Source organism: Mustela putorius, unplaced genomic scaffold (genome assembly GCF_011764305.1).
Source record: "Mustela putorius furo isolate JIRA1106 unplaced genomic scaffold, ASM1176430v1.1 tig00003845_pilon_pilon_pilon, whole genome shotgun sequence".
Lineage (NCBI taxonomy): Eukaryota > Metazoa > Chordata > Mammalia > Carnivora > Mustelidae > Mustela > Mustela putorius.
Window position 1 is genome coordinate 55,610,204 of NW_025421998.1, and position 22,750 is coordinate 55,632,953.

The window sequence follows — 22,750 nt, forward strand, 5'->3', positions numbered from 1 at the left end:
GAATACCGATGACCACATTCCGGCCTCTGGAGTCCTGAGAGGCTTGAAGTGTCTTGCAATGGGTTTCTTGGGACATCCAGTCCATACTATCCACATCCTCTAAAACAGAAACAACACATCTTCCCACGGAAACTGAATGTTCTTCAAACCCAGCTCTATCAGAATTGAAGGTGAGACCCCTCGGTAAGCCTAGCAAATAGTCTGTGCTATCACCTCGGGTACAGCTTGCCCTATACAGCATTTGAGGAAATCAGTATTTTCCTAGAATATCTGCCTTCAGTGTGGTGAAATATGATTGTCATTCCCACAATCACGCTTAAGGTTTTTTTCTCAGAGAAGTATTTGGCTTTGTATGGTTCTTGTGACTAGAAGCATAGGACTTGAGCTAATAATAAAAACAATTAAGAAAAAAAACAAAACTGGGACTGGTCAGAAACACAAAGCTAGTCTCAACTCAGCACTATGGGTGCTATTTCAGAATCGTCAGTATGTGCCTGCACATGCAAAATGGAGGAGAGAACAGCTATTATCAGAACACTTTCAAATTTTAAAAAATGATATTTTCCTGTGATTATCTGGATGTTTCAGATACATTTTGGGGTAATTTGGGTCCAAATAATCTTCATAATTGCCCTAGTTCTCTTGCACATGTACTTCTAGACACTACTAAAAATATACAAAAATAGAAGTGGTGCTGTCGGTGAACTCTGTTTCAGCCTCACAGAGAAGCTGGTGAAGAACATACGGGATCGAGAGATTTTCTTTTCTCAAATGTAGCAAAATACACACAAAAAATAAGAATAACTTAAAAAAAAAACAACAAAAGCCACCAAGCCAAGGAAGGAGCAGTCTTATAATGCAAGTTTAAAAATACTGTGTACCAAGAGAACATTCTGGAAATTGGTTATAATTTCTACTTGACTCCTTCACAAACAGTAAACGGTACAGTGAAAAAAATGTGAGGACATCAAGTTCTGAATAAACTGATAACCCCAATTTGGAGGGAAGTAGGCAGGTGATTTGAAGGAAAGAATTTGGAGAGGAAGCTTAGAAGAAGCTTTCCGGGAAGGTCTTTAAACGGTTATTTAGCTCTACGGTGAGAGAGAAATAGCTGTTCATACAATAGAGATAGGAAGAACTGCTAAGAATTGACATTTTCTCTTTATTTGTTTTACTAGCTGGGAGAAACACAGAATATAAACAGGGACACATGTGATGAACTCCTAGTTTGCCTATTATTTTCATGCCTTTTCCACCTATATCCCAGAGGGGAGCAGGAGAGACGAGCATGAAGGGGAGGTAGTTTATCACCTAACGCAGCTTGTCTTTCAGAGACCAGGAGGCTTTGGGTTCACCTCGAATCTGTTAAACAACCTGAAATCCAAAGGCTCTTCTCACTGGGTTAGATATACCCTCAATTATTTAAAACAGACTTCAGTACAGAACTTTTAACTAGAGGCACCTGGGTGGCACAGTTGACTAAGTGTCTGACTCTTGGTTCTGGCTCAAGTCCTTATCTCAGGGTTGTGAGACTGAGCCCCTCATTGGGCTGCACACTCAGTGGGGAGTCTGCCTGATATTCTCTCTCCCTCTGCCCCTCCCACCTGCTCTCTCTCTCTCAAATAAATCTTAAGACAAGCCTTTAATACAATAGTCCTAAGTTAGGCTTGGAGGAGTCAAGGAAAATGTGTTATGCATAGAAAGATAAATATAAGGCTCAAATTTAGGTTTCCATTATCAAAAAATAAATAATCTGAATAAAAAAGAACAAAATGCCAAAATAATAGAGGGCAAATGGTAAAGAAAACCAAGATTAGAAGCTGAGTTTGTCAATTAAGAATGTTTTTGACTCTAAGTAGCAGAAAACCCAGCTAACAGTGGACTTAAACCATTTGGACAACTGTTAATTACTTGAAGAGATATCCAATTGTGGGCAGTCCCAAAATTAGTTTGGCAGTTCACTGATTTCATCAAGGATTTCAGCCCCTTTGATCTATGCATTCTGTTCCCTTCTGTGTATTTGTAATATTGCTCCTCATGAGCACAAGATGGCTGCCACACCTCTAAGATCCACCTCTGCTCTCAACAGTATTCAAAGGACGAAGAAGTATCATGGCCAAGGATATGTGAAAAGAAATACTTTCCGAAAGGCTCCCAGCTGATTTATCCCAGTAGCTCATCGGCCAGAAACACATCACATGTTCACCCAAAACCAATCACTGACAGAGGTAAGAGAGTTACCGTGATCCAGAATCTTGGCTGGAAATACCTATGTCCAGAACCTAATTGAGGTCTATTAGCAAAAAAGAAAGGGAGGATGGCAGTAGTTGAGTAGCCAAAAAACCCCAGCCATTTACAAAATAAGTGAAGGGTTGGATTTGGCCTGCAAGCCGTAGTTTAGAACTCCTGAGTCACCAGTGGGTCTTTTAAATTAAGACTCCAAATTCTAGCTACAAAAGAAATGAGAAATACCTTCAACTACAAATTAAAAACCTGTACAAGACAAAAACAACACCTTAAGCAAAGTCAGAAAAAGAAGGATAAACCACATGTAAATATTTGCAACTCTTTTCACAAAGGGACGAAATCCCTGATACATAACACCTAGAACACCCCTTTGATGTGTTTTTTTCTCTTCCCCATGATTCCCTTCAGCAGGCCAACACGTTCCTTTCCCCCGACCTTGAAAGACCTTTCTCTTCACCCTATTTCTCTCACCAGTCACTGCCCTGTTTTTTCCTATTCCCCTTTGCTGTGAAATTCCCAGGATGACTTGTCTCTAATATCTTTCCTCTCTTTCTCCTTTAAACCTTGCCAGTACAAAAAGTGCTCTTGTCAGACCTTCATGTTGCTCAAGACAGGGGTCGATTTCAGTCTGTGTCTTACTTTACTTTTCCGCAGCAGCTGATGCAAACACTCACTTCCTCTTCCTTGAAGAAGAAATCTGCCTTGGCTTCAAGGACCTGAAACACCAAACTCTTTCTGTTTTCCTGTACCTCTCTTGTCCCTCCATCTCAGGCTACTTTGCTCATCCCTTCTCCTCTCCTAATCTCTCAGTGTTGGCCCACTGCAGGACTGAATTGGGGCTCTTATTTCTTCCTTTATTCAGTCCTGGAAAGTCTGATCTATTGTCACAGAAAACAACTCTTGAATTTATGACTCAAGGCTAGATCTCTCTCCTTAACTCCAGATTCATACATAAATACCTGACACTTCACCTTGAGGTCTAGCAGACAACAAAATTTTAAGGCATCTTCAGTGGAGCTCCCATTGCTAATCCCAAATCTACTCCAGCTGTAGTAATCTGCATTATACTAGGAGGAAACCCCATCCTTTCAGTGCTCAGGCCAAAAATCTGGAATCTTTCTAATCTTCATCCTTTTCTCCCTCTGAGGCACATGCCTGCCCTAGGGCCTTTACATCAGGTCTCCTTGTCCTCTGATGGCTCTAGCCCAGTTTTGTTTCATTTTCTTTTGACACCCCTTATTCCCTCATTTTCTTTAAGTCTTTACTCAATGTCACTTTTTCAATGAGATCTGATCTGACTTCGTGTGGCATAATAAATACACTTCATGTTTATTCCTATTTCCTGGTCTAGAGTTCCTAAAACACTTGTGATATTTTGAGTGATAAGGGTGCTAGGAGTATCTTTTTTTCTAATATTTGGTCTTTAACCCTGATTGCTGATAAAAGAGCTCCTAAGACCCTTGGAGTGTCTGATGTGAGAAAAAATGTCTTTCTGTTTGCTGACCTGCAGACTGGGTGGCTTAGGGACACTAGATAGCTTCAGGATGAGGGATGGTCATCAGAAAGCTAAGGCATCAGAAAGCTAAGGCATGATTGGAACTTGGAACATTCACCTCCATTCCCCCCTCCTCCAAGGAGAAAAGAGCGGCTTAAGATTCAATTAATCATCTTTTAAGGTCTAAATGGGAAGATGTCTAAGATATAGTATTAATAAAATAAAAAGGAAAAATATAAGAACATATATTCACTTTTGCTTTTATTTGCATAAAGAAAGTCAGGAAAGATGCATAAGAAATTGATCAAAATGATTACCTGGCTGAGAGACAGGAAATGGCGCAAATGTTGGCACCGAAGGGATATGAGGAAACTTGGTGGTGATGTATAGTTCACTACCTTGACTGTGGTGATGACTTCACAGAGTATATACATAAGAATACATCCAATGGAATATTTTAAGCATCTGTAGATTAGTATAACTCAGTTGTATCTCAATAAAGCTGCTAAGGATACATATATTATAAATTTAAAAACTTGATTTTGAAACAAAGGAAAGAGATGGTTCAGCAGCTGGAAGGAGATGCTTGTCTGAGTGACTGTCTTTTTGCTTTTGAATGGTTTTTGTTTGGATTTGTTTCTTTCGTGGAGCAAAAACTCATGCAAATTTATTATCTGTAAGTATATATGTATAAGCATAGAAAACTATAGAACAGAGAGGAGGCAATTAATGGTGCAGTCTTGAGAGAAGAGGTGGAATGCTCAGAGCCCAAGGCCAGCAGATGCTGTTGGCACTGGAGGGAAAGGGTAAAGATATAAGGATACACCTCTGGCACTAGGCTCCATGTTTTAGCCTCTAAAGCTGAGCCCTGAGAATCAGCTCTTGGTTTTGGATACCAGTGGCATAATAGTAAACTAAATTAATCAGATGTTCTCATTCTTCCCCCCACTTAAGAATGGTGCATGTCCTTCGAAGGGATTTCTCCCAAATTCAATGACTCCTTCTAAGGTATAACTGATGCGTATCTGTGATAAACTCTAAAAATAAGATTATTGATTGAAAACTGGACTGAGCTTTTCCTCTTGTGAAGAAAGAGCTCTAAGTGAGAAGTTGGTTTGTTCTAACTTTGCCAGACAGGAGTACACTGGAGCAAATCTGAGAAATTATGCCTGATATTTGTGTCCCTGTCCTATGTTTGTGAAATAAGGAAAGAGAAGCATTCACTTAAGTGAAAGGGATGTGATCTTCAAAATTTCTAACACACACACACACACACAGAGGCAGAGAGAGAGAGAAAGAGAGCACCAGAGTGCAGAGCTAGCTATGCAGTAATTGATATTTAATTCAGTGAGTGGAAACAGTACAAAAAGTCAGTTAAACAGAATCATTTGTGATTTTAACATTAAAATAGTTTATACCTTAAGACTTTTATTTCCTAACGTGCCATGCCATTTTATTTAGAAGAGTTGGAATTCTAGGAGTATTTATTCAGGTAACTTTTAAGATATAAAATCCTGATCCTGTAAAAATGGTTTCTGAATCTTTCATTTTCATTCAACAAGTTTAACGTGATGTGCAAATTAATGGTGATTTTTTTTTTACCTGTTTCATTTCAATCAGAGCCCACATTCTCAATCGGCGTTATTGAGTATTTGTAACTATCCAAGGGAGAAATTCCTGTTCGTTTAACTACCCGATAGCTTTGGATCAGAATTTTTCATTCTTTTGCGCTTTAATGGGTGTCCAGACGGTCGCAAGGCCGCTCTTCCCCAGCAAAGTGAGGAAGTAGGTTTACCGTGTCCCATTACTGGAGACTTCGCAGTCGCCACATTCTTTCTGTCTTGATAGAGCCGGGCTCCCAGCGTTTGGGCGAGTACTTGGGAGTGGGCTGATCTCTCGAAAAAGAAGCTGGGAAAAGGGGCCCAAGCCACAGAAGCCCATTCTAAGACCCTGAGAGGAGGGGGCCATTTGAGAGCCACCAAACTCGGGACCTTGGACAGGCGACCTGGAGCAATTTCCGCGCAGGAGATCTGTGCACCAAATTGTCTCTGCTCAGGATTTGTGTCCTGCGCTGCTGGCGCGCGAGTCCCGGAGATGCTCCACCAAGTAGAGGATTCATGTATCCCCTCCCCTGGCACCCCTCGAGTTGGTGGTCTGGGTGACAGGCGACACAGTAGCTCTGGGCTGCTCCTGTCTCCAGCAGGACCAGACGGGCTGTGAAGGAAAGCGCGGTTTGGGTACCACGGGAGGGCAGGGACTCCGCCTTCCTCCATGCTCGCACCTCTCCAGGACCCCCCCTTCCCCGGCAGGGCCTGGGGTCAAGGAGTGGCTACAGGAGCCGCCACTCGAACGATAGCGGCCCCCTCCTCCGCCCCACCTCCGCCACTCGGGGGCGGGAAGTGGCGGGGTGGGAGTCACCCGAACGTGATTGCCCGAGGCCCCTCCTGCCGCGGCGAGGGAGCGCCATAAAAGCCCTGTCGCGACCTGCTCTCCGCACCCGGTCCGCCGGCACTCACCCCTCGGAGAGGCGCACCTGACTGCAGAGCGCTCGCCGCCCAGCCACACCCGCCCGCTCGCCGGCCACCGTGAGTGCCAAGACCCACTCGGCTTGGGGCGGGAGCCGGGGGACGGCTCCGGCTCACCCTCGGGGTTGCTCTGGGGCCCCGGGAGGGTCGCGCCTGGCTTTCCAACCCCTGCGCGCCGCGCTCTGTCCTCTCCTGCCCCGTCGCGCGGCGGCCGCTCTTGGAGGCTAAATTCCACTTGCTCCTCCGGTCGTTTCCGACCGCGCCTCCACCCTGCTCGCGCACCCTCCCGGCTGCGCCGTCCCTCTAGGTGATCTTTTGGAGGATTTGGACGGGGACGCGACCCCCAACCCCGGACAGGTAGCAGTTTCCTCGGAGGTCCCTGTCTGGATGGAGGTTTCCCGGGCAGCGCCCCCTGAGTGAGGGATTCCCGGAGTTTGGAACCTCTCTGCCTCCTTCCCGGATCCTTGGGATCCGAACCGAGACCGGCGGCCCGGAGAACAGTTCTCTCCTCCTCCTTCTCCCAAATTGTCACCCCGAAGGAATCTCAGCCACAACTATCTCTTGCAGCAAGACAGACCGCACGTATTAGAGAAGAAACTTCTCCTCCGACGGGGGTTTGGGGAAGAGGTTAGGAAAGTTACAATTCCTTAACCCACCGGGAGGAACTTCTACATCTGTTTTGAAAGTATCTACACTGGCGCGGGCGGGCTCTGGTCCCCAGCCCCGCGCCTCTCGTTAAGCGCGGCTCTAGTATCCCGCAACTTGGACAGAATTTGCGCGGACTTTTCCGGTGGGGCAGACGGGTCGGGGAAGGGCAGGTGATGCCATTAGTACGTGGAGTGGTGCTCCGCTCCCTCTAAGGGCCTGGGTTGAGCGCGGCTTGGGGGGTGGGGGGATGGTGGGGGCGACACGGGAGGCGTGTGTCCTTTCAAACCCCACTCTTCTCCGCTGCGCCTTCTGTGCCCGCAGATGCTGGGTAGCAAGGCACTGGGACTATCCGGACTGACCCTCGCCCTGTCCCTGCTTGTGTGCCTGGGCGCGCTGGCTGAGGCGTACCCCTCCAAGCCAGACAACCCCGGAGAGGACGCGCCGGCGGAGGACATGGCCAGATACTACTCAGCGCTGCGGCACTACATCAACCTCATCACCAGGCAGAGGTGGGTGGGCTCCTCGGGACCGACTCCGGGAGCGCTCTGCCCCGCAACCGGAGATCCTGGGGATCTCCGAGTTTTTTGTTTTTTTTTTTTTCTTGCTTGCATCCCTGGGCAGCGCAGTATCAGGCACATACTCAGTTCTCAGTGAGTAATTGCGTAGGGCACTGAACACTTTCCCTCTGCAACATTAGTTACAAAATCGTGCCTCCACTCCTCCCCCCAATGAGGTTCCTTAGACTGTGTGGCTGGCCATCTTCTCGCACTCACTCTCTGTTCTTTTTTGTTCTTAGAGCAGTTGGGGGACTGTTTGGAAAACTGGATGGGAAAGGACCCCGCTCCCCCCCCCACCAAGGGAAAAAACCAAAAACCAAAAAACAAACCCCAAACAGGTCGGGAGTGCTGGGGGAAGTGCTCTAGGGAGAACAATGAGCTGAGTGTTAAAAAAAAACTACAATCACCACCACCGACCAGGAAACAGCTGAGTTGCCAAAGACATTGCCAGATTTTCCAAGCTATCCAGAGCAAGATTGAATGACAGTATTTAGGAAAAGACAAATAGAGCTAGTTTGTTTTCTTCTGTACAGTGATTTTTTTTTCTTTATTCAGTCTCAGCCTTTTAGTTAAAAATCCTGGCATTAATAGAGATTTAGTATGAAAACAATTGATTTAAAATGCAGACTTTTCCCATCTTCTAGCAGGTGAATTTTGAGAAGGAAGTGCCCACTTAGTGCTTTTGTTAATGAGAAGCTAGTAGTCACTCTGGGATAAACCCAGGGATTACACAGAATTTGAGAAATCGTAAATTTTATTCTGACTACCCAGAAAGCTAAACTTAAATGCCATGTCTTCACTCTCAATATCCAATATTAAGAAAAAAAAAAAAAAAAGGAAGAAAGAAAGAAAGAAAATCACATCCTAACTATGATATAGGATTTTAAATTTGTTTCCAAAATTCATTCATCTTAGTTCTAAGTTATTCAATATCTCATTTTAATTATTGGGATCAAATGACCTTGATAAGCTAAAAAGGGTGAGCCCTTTAAAAACTTTAATGTTAACATGTCTAAATTATGTTTTATAAAGTGTTATTTTTGTTTTTTTACCATACTTTTTACTGGTTACAAGTCAGGGAATAGTTGAGAAGGATTCAAAGTGGGGAGAATTTATATTCTTAAATAAATATTTTCCCCTGTTTCATCAAAAAGGGGTATAACATACTAAAAAGCTTCTGAAAAAGTGCCAGTTTACACAGAATCAGGAATACATAAAATGCTGGAATTAAATAGTATTGGTTTGTGAACCTTGAAATTGGTTCATTTGAATTAGCAAAAAGCAATAATGTTTTATATCCTAGTAGACTTCTCAGAAAGGGAATTGCTTCCAATTCTTGCTTATGCTATCATATAAACAGAGAAAAGAACTTGTTGAAATTAAAAAATAAGTATATTAATTGTCATTTATCTAGAAAAAGATATTGGATATTTAGTTTGTCAGTTAGAACAGTAGAACTTATTTCTGCCAAGATGATTGCGATAAAGTTTATCCACTGTATAAAGCTTTAGTGGTTCAGAATGTTTCCCTAGGCGTTATTTCATTCCATCTTCACCTCAAAGCTTTGAAGTGAGTATAATTATCTCCATTTTATAGGTCATGAACATAAAAACATTTTATGAAGGCTTTTCTTTTTAGGGGTGATGAAATTGGAGCACTCCCACTGATTTCCTCACTACCCTCAGCATCCGGTGTGATCTCCATCTTCGATGAGGGAAAAAGAAAGGGAAGGGGCCTGAGTTTCATGGGAAGAGATTCAGGTTAGGTGGGAATACGTTGATTCTGAACCAGAGATTCCTGTCTCAATTTCACATAAGTTCCTTCTTAGAAACCATCAGAGACTTATCCTCTGTGCCCATTGTCTCCATTCCATACTCTCACTGCCTTCCCATCTCACACACCCAGTCCCCACATGGTTGTATTTTTTGAAAATTATGGTATCATTTGTGAACATGTGTTTCTATGTGGCACAAATGGTAGTCTGATAACATTCTCCTTGTTCCCTTTTTCCACTCAGTTTTTAAGCTCTATGCTCCTGGTCTATTTAGCTTCTGAAAGCCACACTATTTATTCTAGAGCATAGATCTACCACATTTGGTTTTTACAATTCTCTGTGAAACCAGTCATTCTAACTGGTGCTGACTTTAGGCTCTAAACATCCTAGGATGCCTAGGACAGCCCCCTACAACAAAGGTTGCTAAGGATAAGAAACCCAGCCCTTGATTAGTCTTTCTCCATCCTGGTCACACACTGGAGTCACCTGGGGAGTTTTAAAATACACTAGTGCTGGGCTGCACCCTGAGACTTTAAATCAGAACTTCAGGGGTAGGACCTGGGCTTTACAGAGGTTTTAAAAGCTTCCCTTATGTGGAATGTGGCTTCTTAACGTGAAGCTAGGTTTGAAATTTTTTCCCTAAAGACTTTATCTTTGCCAGTTAAAGCATGGTAGAGAAGAAGGATAATCCAGAATTAAGTAGGAGACGAAGAATAGTGAACATGACTGTCCTGGGTGCCGCTTTAGGACTGCAAATCCTGTTCTTCTAGGTTTAGGTTCTTTACTAATAAATTGGGGAAAACATTAGCCTGTTCTATTCACTGGAGCATGGTGAAGATAAATGAGTTGATGTTGCTTAAGAGTTTGACAGTTAATAAAATCAACTAACGAACAGAGTAAATAGGTGTAAGCAATGATCTATTGTTTGATATCTCAACTCTGGAAAATGTTGAGGAATCTTACAAACAATGGGGACAGGGAGCAGCTTGTTTGTTTTTTGCTTTCTTAAGTCCCAGCAAAGGAGCAATAATAGGAAATCTTTCAAAAAAATTTAGATTTAACTGTACTTGATAATATACCCTCTGGTAGCTTTATTTTGCTGTTTTTTTCTGGGAGCTAATCAATCCATCCAGGCTAGTTTTTCATTTGTGAATAATACAGCTTCTGGTATACAAGCCCTTTTCTGAGAAAGGGAAAAATACAGACTTTTCAGACCCTTCCCCAGTGAGAGAAACAAAGACCTTTGTATGCACTCACCTGGAGCAAGTAACCTACACCACCCTTACATGCACATGTTTAGTCCTATAACCGGCTCTAGGAGAAAAAAGACCAGTAAGATTCCATGGTCTTTCCAGGATCCATGAGATTCCTTATATTTACGGGGCAAATTAAAAGCAAAGCAAGAGCGAAGGCTTTAGCTTTTGTTACCCCAAATAAATATGGGAAATATGGGACCAAGGTTTGTTGTTTTCTGTAAGAATGAGTGCATTTCAACAGCCATATCTTGCATTTGTGTTTTACTCGGTCACTTTCTAAACATTGTGGCTCGCACTGGATTTCCACAAAGACTCCAATTTAAGCGTGAGTTATGATCTGATTTTTATGAATGAGAAAACTGAGATTTGAAGGCACAGGTGGGTCTAGAACTTCTGTCTGCTGATTTTTCTCCCCAGGGTTGTTTCTGAAATATCCTCCGGTCTCTTTGTTAAGGTTTAAAGTGCTGTATATCATCAGAACTCTAGCCAATTAACTAATTATGGAAACATTTAAAATCATACCGCAATGTACTTTTACTTCCTGTCACTTAGTTATGAAACTCCATCTATGTATTGTTTGTAGTAGTATAAAAAGGCAAGAATTTGACTAGGAGTTTTGATGTGTTTAAATATTCTGCTAAATTATTTAAGCAAAATTATACATATATATAATTTGAAGTCATATTTCTGATAATGTCTGCTTGATAAACCTAGATTACTTGTTAGCAGATGACCAACCATGTGAGACACTATTTTCCCTTTTTTTTTTTAAATATTTTTCCTCTTTATGAATATTTCAGATTTGCTTTAAGGACTTTACTTTTTTCTTTCTTTCTTTCTTTCTTCCTTCCTTTCTTTCCTTTTTTCCTTCTTTCTTTCTTTTCTTTCTTTTAGGTATGGAAAACGATCAAGCCCTGAGACACTGATTTCAGACCTCTTGATGAGAGAAAGCACAGAAAATGTTCCCAGAACTAGGTACGAAGGGCTTGTGTGGGGACATTGCTGCAGAGCTCAGGATGGCACAGGAGAGGGAAATTCCAGAGGGCTCCTGGGGTGGGGGTTGGGGGGGGAGGGAGGGATTGGAATGGATCTTCCAAACCAGGTAGCATTTGGGCAGAAATAGAGATGGGTCACAGGGCAGTGAGGACCTTTGTTTTCACATAATGATTTGCAAATCTCTAAGCTTCTGTGGGGTATTATTTTCTACTTCAGATTATTTCATGCTTCTTTGAAAATCTTTAACATAAGAGACTTTTACCTCAGAAAAGACTCTATATGGAATTTCTAACTGGGTTAGAATTAGGAGAACATAGAGTTAAGTCCCCGTCTCTACCCTGAAATGACTAACAGTCCATCTTTGGCTAGGATAATCTTTAGTTTTCGTATGATATGTGGAGTATCTAGATGTCCTGCATATGACTCTCATGGGTCTTGCTCTAGTCTTCCTCATTCTGCATAAAGTTGTAGGTAAATCTTGGTGGTGGGTGTGGGGGACGTGATGGTAGTGGGGGGCAGCTGTTGTCTACTTTTCAACTTCTTTTAAGTTCAGTATCACATAATAATTTATCACATTCAAGGAATGGATGTTAAGGACATAATATTCTTAGTAACTTGTCTGTGACCGTGGAGGCTTTCTGGGAGTATGGACTCATCTTGGCAAGAGGTACCTACCAAGAGCCGGTGTGAAATATTGTGAACAATGAGCAATGAGTGCTGCTGGAAAGCAGCCAGACCTTCCTCCAATTTCATAACCTCCTGGCTCTAATATCCTATCCCTCCTGCCCCTGCCCTGAACAAGATCACAGGGCGCATATTTCATCCATTTCTGTTGGAGCTCGTGGACCTTAAACCCAGATCTTGACAATGTCAAGAACCAGCTTCCCCAGAAGAGGTCACTAGAACACTTGCTCAGGGAGCATGACTGGCCTGTCACTCTTCACTGAGGTTCTCCCCAAAGAACAAGTTGGGTGACCTGCTGAGTCACTTACTTTCCTTCCCACCATCCCTCTGTTGTCTTGTGAAATGGCCAGCCAGGGCCAAGTGTACAAGTGTAGAGTTGTCAGGTTTGTTTTCCCTGAAGGAAACAACAATTTTGTCTCTGGAGATACCAACCCAGAGGTAAACAGCAAATACCAGGGAAGCAGGTGGAAAGTTCACAAGGGTTATTTTTAACACTAAACAATAGATGCCTTTAAGCTTTCACTGGCATGCATATGATGCTTACTGTGATAAAAAGTTTAGGGTAAACCTTATGTACTTTGGTTGAAAAAAAAAGAACCATCCAGGCTTAACAGCCTTGATGCTACTCTTTGTTCTGTGGCTTAAAGTCTCACAGTGGGCGCATGGAATAGAGTTAATTGCACCCTGACGGACAGTCTCAATCATGGGCAGTTAGGAGGGGGCCAAAGTTGACAGCCTTCAAGTTGCTTGTGAATGCCATTTTATTATAAAGAGTTCTTTATAAAAATAGCATCTTACTACATAAAAAGGCTTGCGGGAAAACAAAAGACGGGTATTCAGAGTTGTGTAACAATAACTTTCTTGTTACCATTTTGTGTGATTCCTGTAGTTTTGATCTTCAGAAATAGTGCAGAGTTCTTTGGCTCCTCTGATAAATACAGAGCCTTTTAAATACTCCCTCTGAGATTTGCCCGAGACTCCCATGAACATGAGTGGAAGCTACTCGGCTGGGCTGCTGCATGTTATGCCACTGTCTTCTGCTCTGGTGTCCCTCACGACCTCCTATTTAGAATGCCAACAGGGGCCTTTTTCAACAGTTCCTGATCATCTTTTGGTTCAGGACTGAATGTCTCACTTTCGAAAGCCTCCCAGGAAGTTGGGAAGCTTCTCTCACATACTTTCCTTTTTTTTTTTTTTTTTTAATTTTATTTATTTATTTGACAGACAGAGATCACAGGTAGGCAGAGAGGCAGGTAGAGGACAGAAAGAAGGGGAAGCAGGCTCCCTGCTGAGCAGAGAGCCCGATGTGGGGCTCTATCCCAGGCCCTTGGGATCATGACCTGAGCTGAAGGCAGAGGCTTTAACCCACTGAACAACCCAGGCGCCCCTCACATGCTTTCCTTCTTATGTCTGACAGGCTGGAAGACCCTTCTATGTGGTGATGGGAAATGAAACTTGCTCTCCGGTCTTTACCTATTTTTCAACCCAAATTTCATCCTGTAAAACTAGAGTCTGCCAACCCTCCCCATGCATGCGGCCACTGTGCTCAACTCTGCGGTTTCCCTTTGTCATCCTTGTATATATGTGTGTTTAAATAAAGTACTAAGCATTCAAAAATGTTCTGCTCTTCAATGAAAAACCTGCGGTTGCAATAGTGAGAATTATTTTAAGGTATTCGTTACATCACAATCTCCCTCCAGTAGCAGGTTCGAAGTTTGTTTCACCAATATTAAAGCAGTGATTATGGAAGATATAAAGAAACAATGATTTATGATGATCAAGACTCAGGTGTGTATATGTGTGTGTGTGTGTGTGTGTGTGTGTGACAATAAAAGTGTTTGGAAACTTCGAGCAGGGGCATGCTAATTTGGAATAATTATCTGAACTTTCCCCCACATGGGCATGAAATCCTTGTTAACCTTGTTAGCTTATACTATTAGCAGAAAGGATTGCTGGCTAACAACTTTCTGCAAGATATCCTTTCCTCTAATATAGTAGCCACTAGTCCTGTGTTGCTTTTGAGCACGTGCATGTAGCAAGTGCAAGGGAGGAGCTGAGTTTTAAATTTTACTGGGTTTTAATTTCAATAGTCACATGTTTCTAGCAGCTATCATATCAGACAGCTCAGATCTATACATTTGGCGGTGGGGGGGGGGGGGACCACGACACTTAGAATGAGTCCTAAACAGAAATACACTGAGTAGGAATGACTACCTTTTCACACAACATTAATTCAACTAAAGGTTATTAAACTTTCCCCCTCCTTCATGTACCTATACATGGGCTTAGCTTAAAATTTATATTATTAGAGTCTTACATGTAATTTCTAAAGCAAGTAAAATGGGTCTCCTCCTATGTTTGTACTTTGAACCACTGCAAAAAATATTTTCATGTGCTGTTCTAAAATGGTTTACAAAACCCCTATATACATTCCGTCTTAGAGAATCTTAGAGTATATAAAATCTTCTCTGTATATAATGAATTCTGTTTCTGCCACTGAAGTCAGTGATACTCCCTTCAGTGAAACCACTGCGCAATTTTCCTAAGTGGGTCCTTATTTTTTTCTTCAATTTTTGTTTATTTTTTAAATTTTTCAGTGCTCCAGAATTCATTGTTTATGCACCACACCCTATGCTCCATGCAGTAGGTGCCCTCCACAATTCCCACCACCAGGCCCACCCAACCTCCTACCCCTCTCCCCCTCCAAGACCCTCAGTTAGTTCCTTGGAATCCACAGTGTCTTAAGGTTCGTCTCTCCCTCCAATTTCCCCCGACTCCCTTCTCTCCATCTTCCCATGTCCTCTGTGTTATTCCGATGCTCCACAAAAAAGCAAAACCATATGATAATTGATTCTCTATGCTTGACTTATTTCACTCAGCATAATCTCTTCCAATCCTGTCCATGTTGACACGAAAGTTGGGTATTCATCCTCTCTGATGGAATCGTGGTACTCCATAGAAGAAATTAAAAATAGCTTCCCTATGATCCTGCAATTGCACTACTGGGTCCTTATTTTTCTTTCTTTGGGCTTTGAACTAAATAGCCTCATCTGCACTTCGCCTTCCGCAGTTTCGATTGCCTGCGGACAACCGCCATCTGGAAGGAGACGCTCCTTCTGACCAATCGTCAGAAGGTTATAGTAGCCTAGCTTTACATCACAGCGCCCACGTCATTCTCCTCGCTTCCGCTAGTGGAGTAGGCGTTTTATCATCTCACATCTCCCAGGGAGAGTAAGGGTGAGTACAGCTTAGTAAAATATTTGGAGAGAGGCCAAATTCACTTTTATTAGAATCTGTTGTTATCATTGTCCCATTTCATTATTAATCCTTGTTATTAATCTCTTACTGTGCCTAATTTATAAACTAAACTTCATTGTAGTTATGTATACCTAGGAAAAAAAGAAAAACAGTCTATTTAGGGCTTTGTACTCTCCGCAGTTTCAGGCATCCACTGGGGGTCCTAAACATATCCTCCCCCCACCGCAACCTGGATAAGGGCAGGCGAGGGTGTAGGGGACTACCGCCCGATATGTAAAGTGGTTTTGTGTTTTTTTTTAAATCTTAAAATGTTGAATAAGTCACAGCTTCTTATCACACAACGTCAGAAGTTCTTTACTAACCAGTATGTTTGGAGATTTTCTTTACTGAAGTTAATAGGATGCAAAACAACTTGACTGAAAGATTCATTTGGCAGCACAGGTGATCTGAATATTCATCACCAATTATAGAGTATTTACTCAGTTCTCAGTTGCTCAGTTACACGGAGCAGAGCAGATAGGAGTGATATATATAAACCCTTGAAAAATAACCTGGGAATTTCATTTTAAAATAAAAGTTTAAACTTACCTACCAAATCTAAGTGCCCCAAAGGCTAAATATTAAACCGTCTCTATTTTACCTATAAATCAGGCCTTGCTATCTCACCTCTTCACCTCATCTTACTAGAAAGAGGACGGACTCTTCATACCATGTGAGCCCTGTGGCCCCGACTCGGTGGCTTCCATGCCAATGGACCTTCACATTTACTAATTTTCTGAGTTCTCATTTCCTGACACAGGGATTGTAAATCCTACCTGACATTCTACATAGGTTTATGCTGAGATCAGAATTCAAGTTAAGATAATGTTACAAATAAGTAATAGTAGGGGAATGGATAAGGATGACGTTTTTGATAATTCTTGTGTTGGATTATAACTCCCTTGCTGGAGATTGAATGTTTGTTTTCTTTCATATTTATATGCTGAAATCCTAATCCCCAAAGAGCCAGCACTTGGAGGTAGGGTCTTTAGGTGGGGTTGATTAGGTCCTGAGAGTGAAGCTCTCATGAATGAGATTAGTGTCCTTTTAAAAGGGACCCCAGAGAGCTCCTGTATTCCTTCCATCATGTGAGGACATAGTAAGGATATGGTTGTCTATGAACCAGGAAGCAGGCCCTCAGCAGATACCAGATCTACTGCTGCCTTGATCTTGGCCTTCCCAGCATCCAGAATTGTGAGCAATAAATTTCCGTTTTTAAGGCACTTGTCTATGGTAATTTGCTATAGGAGCCCAAACAGACTAAGATATCCCTAATAGAAACGAATTCACTTCAAGCAATACAATAATAGTAAACATTTATAAATTGCAAAACTACATTCCAGGAGATTCCCTAGTAATATTTTTCAAATATTTACAGCCTGCTGACCCTCTTTGGAACAGCAGTAAATGTACCAGATCACCCATCTGTCATTACAAGTAATAATAATCCTTATTAGAGTTACAGTAAGAACAACTGAACCTTCATTAAAATGAGATACATTTAAGCAACATCTTCATTATCAAGCAAATCTCCAAGTATTTATTAAGGTCTCTGATGATCCAAACTCAATTCTACATTCTAAGAGGTATAAATTGTGCATAAGGTTTTTGCAGATGCCATTGTATTTTTATTTTGTCACTTACAATGCCTGTGACACACTCAGATGATTATACCCCCATTTTCATAGAGGAGGAAACTGAGGCCTAGGCAAAGGAAGTGACTTTCCCCTCCTAATTCAAGGTAGGGAGACTAGATAACAGTTTCTCTATTCGCAAACTTTGCCCTCCTGATGATGTTTCATGGAAGAAGTCAGTCAACACCCAGGTCTTAGATAGCCTGGTTCAGAACATAACCTTAGCACACTTAAAACAACCTGAGAATAGCAAAGTACTAAATTGTGCCAAAGGCATTTAGAAAAAGAAATGAGTGTGGGCAGAACTAGCTGGAAAAGTCTTAATAGAAAATGAGGATGTTGAGCTGGGTGAACACAGAGGTGGGGCAGCCTGAGCTTATGTAGGGAGTGGTCAGGGGACTACCTGATAGGAACAGAGGCAGAGTGGCCAGGTTTGGGTCAGTGAAGTAGGTCCAAGAATGGTCAAACTCATCCATCCATCCATTCATCCGCTCAACAGTATTTGAGTAACTACTATGTATCAGACATTGTACTGGGGATATAAAGATCAATAATAGTTTTTCAAGGAATTTACCATCTAATGAGGGAGGCAGATATTTACAGTGTATTATTGGAAGTGCAAAGATAGGAGTGTTAGAAGTTTGGGTATAGTGAGGTGCTAGAACCTACTCACTTATGCTTCCCTTTGCAGTTGCCTGACAAAGGAACTGTAGAATCAATGGCTAAAATAGGGAAAAAGTGCCAGATGGGCAAGTATCCAATGAGGCCAAATGCAGGGCTGCCGTAAGCTGAATCAGAGCATCCAGCTAAGGCCTGAACATCTGCAGTACCTCTGTACCCCATCAGCATCTCAGCATCCTAGTGCAGCATGGCAGGAGTAGTGAGGTCTGTGGGGCAGAGGCTCAGATCCACTTAGCCAAACAGATGCAGAGACAAGAAGAGCCAGTCTGCCACGTCTAGCAGTAGATGGAGGAAGGGGCATGAGTAACTGCAAGTTAACTTCAGATACAGGGTCCCTGCCCACCGTGCACTGTGGTTAATGAATCCATCAGATTCCACCAAGCAAAGGGGCTTGGGGATGAGAGTAGAGGAAGGGGCCCTTCATAGCTTTTTTTCCCCATTTCAGGGGCAGAGATACCACCTCCCTAACAAGAAGTGTGCAGAAGGTGTTACAGGAGCCATGAAGTGGCTCCTGCCCAAGGCTGGGGACCATGGAGGAAGCAGGCCAAATTTCCTGGAGCTCTTGACGCTTGAGCTGAGGTTCGGAGCAGGAGTGCCCACTGCTAGATGAGGAATGCAAGAGAAGAGTAGGGAACAAGCAGGTATGAGAGAGCAGTATATACAATGCATACTTTGAGTGCTTTTAAATTTTTCTTGATGCTTATCCTTTGAATTTGACCACATGATAGGTCTGGACCACTGGATTACTGTTTTGAAGGGAAGCTTCCATTTGGGATAAAAGCAAGTCCCAGCTCCAGCTTTCTTCTTTCCAGCATTTCTCCCTTCCCCCCCACCCCAAACCCACCTGCTTTTCCATACGCTGGCTCCAGGGCAGATTGGCATCTCTGATAATATTCTTCATTCAGCCAAATCAGGACTGGACTTCTCAGCCTAAGTTTCTCAATTATGATCTTATGGACAAATTTGTAAATTCAGAGAATAAATGTTGTAGGGTCGGCTGTACTCCCTAATTCAGGAAGGAAAGGACTTACTATTTCTTTTGCTACATTTTGACTTTCTTAGGATCTACTATCTCTTCCCCCTGTCTCGATAAAAGTCAGGACAGAGGAGCAGATATAAAGGGCAGGAAAAATCAGCACTGGATTGGGACTCGCACACAGTGGTACAGTGCTTTCTGCTGTGAAGATGCCTGATGGACTGTCAGAGCTGGGCCCACATGCAGACTCGGTGGCCTTGCTGATGACAGGAAAGCAAATAGGATGACAATTCATTGTCCCCTCTTTCTTTCCAGTACACATGCATTATGTTTGTATGGTTACTTATTACTCTGAGGCAACAGAACATATTTTTTTCTCCTCCTTGTAGAACACTGGAATCAGTTACAACGCTCAGAACTAAATAAATACCTTTTCTATCATTATAAAGGAAAACTGCCTTTTGAATGAGATGGTTCTGTAGAATATTCTTTTATTGTGGTTCATGGGTAGAAGGATTATGATATTGTCACAACTAAATGATTGCCTTTTCTTCTGTCTATTAGAAAAATTAGTACAGTGTGAAATCCCACAGCATCTTTTCCTTTTTTAAAAAATTGGAGTGGAATATCATATAACTAATCGTATGTGTCATCTGAGCTCATAGTTTAGTGTGCTAAGTAATAGCTATCAGTTTAAACTTGTTCTAATGCTGCAGGATTGAAACACTTTGCAATTGGGGTGTTAGTGTGCGATGGTACTTAGTAAGTGCTCAGTGAAAGCCAGTTCTGTCTGGAGCTGATGGTGATGCCTGGGAGTGATCCCAGAGGAGCCACAGCAAATACATTGTTTGGTGAACAATCTCAAAGGATTCCTTGTGATCCTTTCAGGAAGTGCAGGTACCATTCACAGCAGGGCCTTGACAGAAGTACAGGAGTTTATTTAAACACAAATTCTTGGTGCTTTTAAAGGTATTGGTTGAATAGACTCTTCTTTCCCGACATCTCAGAAGTCTGATTCACCTTGGATTACCCTGATTGTCAAGTTCAGAAACTTGACATATTGTAGTACCAGAACTCTCTGAAATACTTTTTGAGTCATGAATAATTTTCCACTGGCTTTGAGCGAATGATAATTTTGGAGCTTTTGCAAATTATTGCCACTTACATTGCTAATGTATTAAAAGATTATTAGTATGTCATATTAGCAGATTATGTGTATTATTAACTCTAATGTATGGTGCATCCTACAACTATTTTTGTCTTTAAGCAATTCCGATATTTAAACTTATAAAGGATTGTGGTGTTTCTTTCCCTATAAAGACACAGATTCCTTTAATTCCCAATCTATACCTAATTTCAGGATTCTTTATTTTCCCAAAAGTTAATTGAATTTGAAACTTGATTTGTTCAGTGTATTTACTTGAAATTTGACTTTACTCATTGGCTTGGCTGCTCTTGTATTGTATTATGAGGCAATTTAAAGTTGAAATGAGAGCCTTTGGGTAGAATATAAAAATCACATTTTACCCTTTTTTTCTAAGTAACACCTTACTGTTGGGGTGTTATCTACTGAAGGGAAAAGCATCATTTGAAAGAATTTTCAATGAAAGTTTGCCTAGAAAAATTTGAATTTTATTTATTCTGATTCCTACATTTTTTCTCTCATTGCCAGATCTTTTCAAATCATAGTGACCTACCAAATTAACTGGTCTATAAATTTTAAGGCAAGAATAAGCAATGTTGGCAGAACATATTTAATATAATCATTCCTTCTAACAGACTGAATTATTGACCAAGTCAAAACAGAGCCAGCTGATCTCTAATGAGTTTCTAGAGTCCCAAGGATGTTATCAATTCCTGAAACATTCATCGAATAGTCTCGAATAGTGACAGGTACTCTGCTCTTTCCTGAGAGTGATATAAAGATGAGTGGGATAGTTTCTCTCCTCTTAAAGACCTAACAATTTATGAAGGAGACAGACACATGCTTAAGTGACTCTAATACGAGGCAGATCATGATTGAGGTTTAAATAGGACCAGAAAGTAATTGCTGTGGGAGAATGAGGGAGGCTGAACTCATTTCCACTAGAATGTGCAGGGAGTGGGAGTGTCATTTGAAGTGGACCTGTGAATGGCAGTTATTCAATAGGCTGCTCTTTTGCAGTCTCAAGGTCATTATTAGCTACGTTACACTCCTAGAAGAAAGTCTGTGCAGGTGCTTAAACAAGCTCCAAGTAGAATTCTGAGGTGACTGTCTGGGGACTAGTGAATGGCCATCCATCTCAAACTGGGCATCGATTGTCATCTCAGAGTGACATCAATTATCTGAGTTGATACAAATGGGAGGTAGGATGAGAGCGTAAAGACCAGAGAGGGGATAAGATGGCATCTGATCCTCTCTTAATGCCTCTACCTCCACTCTGAAAACAGGGGACTCATTTTGGGTAGCATTGTGAGAAGGGTAAGTACACAAAACTAAAAGCACCATGTTTTTGGAAGAAGTGATATTCTCGGTATAGAACAGGCTGCATTGGGGTCTAAGTGACAAAGTATAGCAGAGAGGAAGCATTTCTTTTGTCTCCCACACACAGACCCTGGAGGAATTTTGGCATCTGGGGCCGCAGGTGACTGACAGAGATCAAGTGCTGTGCCCACTAACAGGAGAAACTGGCAGTTGGCAGAGCAGGTTCTCAAGAATGGTTCCGGCAACTGTGACTGATGCAGGCAGATCAGTTATAGGGTGCTGGCCTGGTAGGTTGACTAAAAATTCTGGTCCTAGGTTTAGCCCTAAAAGTCCTATATTCTAGGAAGCCCTTCGGTCCCAAGTCAGCCGGGACAGTTGGTCACCCCACTTGGGAAACAGTTAACCGCTTGTGGTCTCATTTTAATAGAAAATATGCTCCAAATGCTGAACTACCTACAAGTGAGCATCTAAATCCACCTTCAGCATTTCCACAACTGCATTTAACTGTTCAGCTGCACGATATTTTCCTAATCGACCTTACCAAACACAATTCTCTTTAGATAATTGTAAAAAGTAATTTTATAATATTCCCACCATAGAAAAACATCAGCTGTGAAGACATTAAGAAAAGTCTCGTAATTTCTAGACCAGCCACATTGGTTCTGTGAATGCATAAATATTTAATTTCATGGATAATTAACTCTTTATAAGAAAAATGATTTCGATGTGAAATCCTAAATAGCAATTTGCCTTCCGAAGTTATGTTTTTCAGGTTTTGCTTTTTTGTGATAAGAAATAAGGTATGAGGGAACTAGCATTTGTTGAGAAGCTAGTAGAAACTGGCCCTCTATTTCCTTTAATTTTTCTAATTTTCATACAAACCACTAGAGGCAGGTATGGCTGGCCACATTTTACAGATGAGGACACTGAGGCACAGAAAGGTGAAATGAAATAAAGCAAAAAAGCTGGCAAGTGGTGGCTGGAACTCCATCTCAGGCTAGTTTGACTTCCTGTGGGGATTTAAAATCATCTTTCTGTTAATAGAATTGTCATCGACTGTTTCATTACGTATGTTCACAGTGGTCATGAGGGCCAGGCAGCATGGAGAGCTGCTAAGATAGACTTTGGTGTCAGAAAAGACTTGGTTCTTTTATCATTATGCAGTGACACATCTTTATTCCCCAAATGTGTTTTTTCCTAAAAGTCCAGTGAGTCTAATACTAACATAGCTACACTAGCTTTTTAAAAATTGGTATTCTCCTATCTTCTTTGACCCAATTACCTTCAAACTTTCTGAGCCATGAAGTTGTCCAAGCCACTAACTGTACTTCTTATGATAAAACATAGTCTTTTTTTTTTTAAAGTAAGCAGTAAGCTCTTTTAACTAGCAAGTTTAGACTATTTGCATTTACCATGATAATAGAAATATTTAGATTGACTTCTTCCATCTTCTTTTGTTCTCTTCACAGTGCTTTTTCTTTACTTCTTTTCTGTTTCTTGCCTTCTATGGAATAAA

General features: G+C 41.8%; 1 protein-coding gene and 1 long non-coding RNA gene across 2 annotated transcripts in view; both read left to right on the forward strand.

The window, feature by feature from the left end:
- Positions 1–6,191: 6,191 nt before the first annotated feature.
- Positions 6,192–13,799, forward strand: NPY (neuropeptide Y). The gene is made up of 4 exons (XM_004743317.3): positions 6,192–6,327; positions 7,237–7,424; positions 11,397–11,477; positions 13,600–13,799. The coding sequence occupies exons 2-4, from the start codon at positions 7,237–7,239 to the stop codon at positions 13,622–13,624; spliced, it is 294 nt and encodes a 97-aa protein (XP_004743374.1). The 5' UTR covers positions 6,192–6,327; the 3' UTR covers positions 13,625–13,799.
- A 1,555-nt stretch (positions 13,800–15,354) lies between these two features.
- Positions 15,355–22,750, forward strand: part of LOC101686799 — a 34,976-nt gene continuing 27,580 nt past the window's right edge. Inside the window, exons 1-2 of the long non-coding RNA XR_198785.3 lie at positions 15,355–15,419; positions 18,240–18,435. This is a non-coding gene — a long non-coding RNA (uncharacterized LOC101686799). The remainder of the gene's footprint in view (positions 15,420–18,239; positions 18,436–22,750) is intronic.

Coding starts and splice junctions, on each gene's coding strand:
- NPY (XM_004743317.3), top strand. CDS start 7,237: ATGCTGGGTAGCAAGGCACTGGGACTATCCGGACTGACCCTCGCCCTG. Junction 7,425..11,396: donor AACCTCATCACCAGGCAGAG/GTGGGTGGGCTC, acceptor TCTTTCTTTTAG/GTATGGAAAACGATCAAGCC. Junction 11,478..13,599: donor GAAAATGTTCCCAGAACTAG/GTACGAAGGGCT, acceptor TATGTCTGACAG/GCTGGAAGACCCTTCTATGT.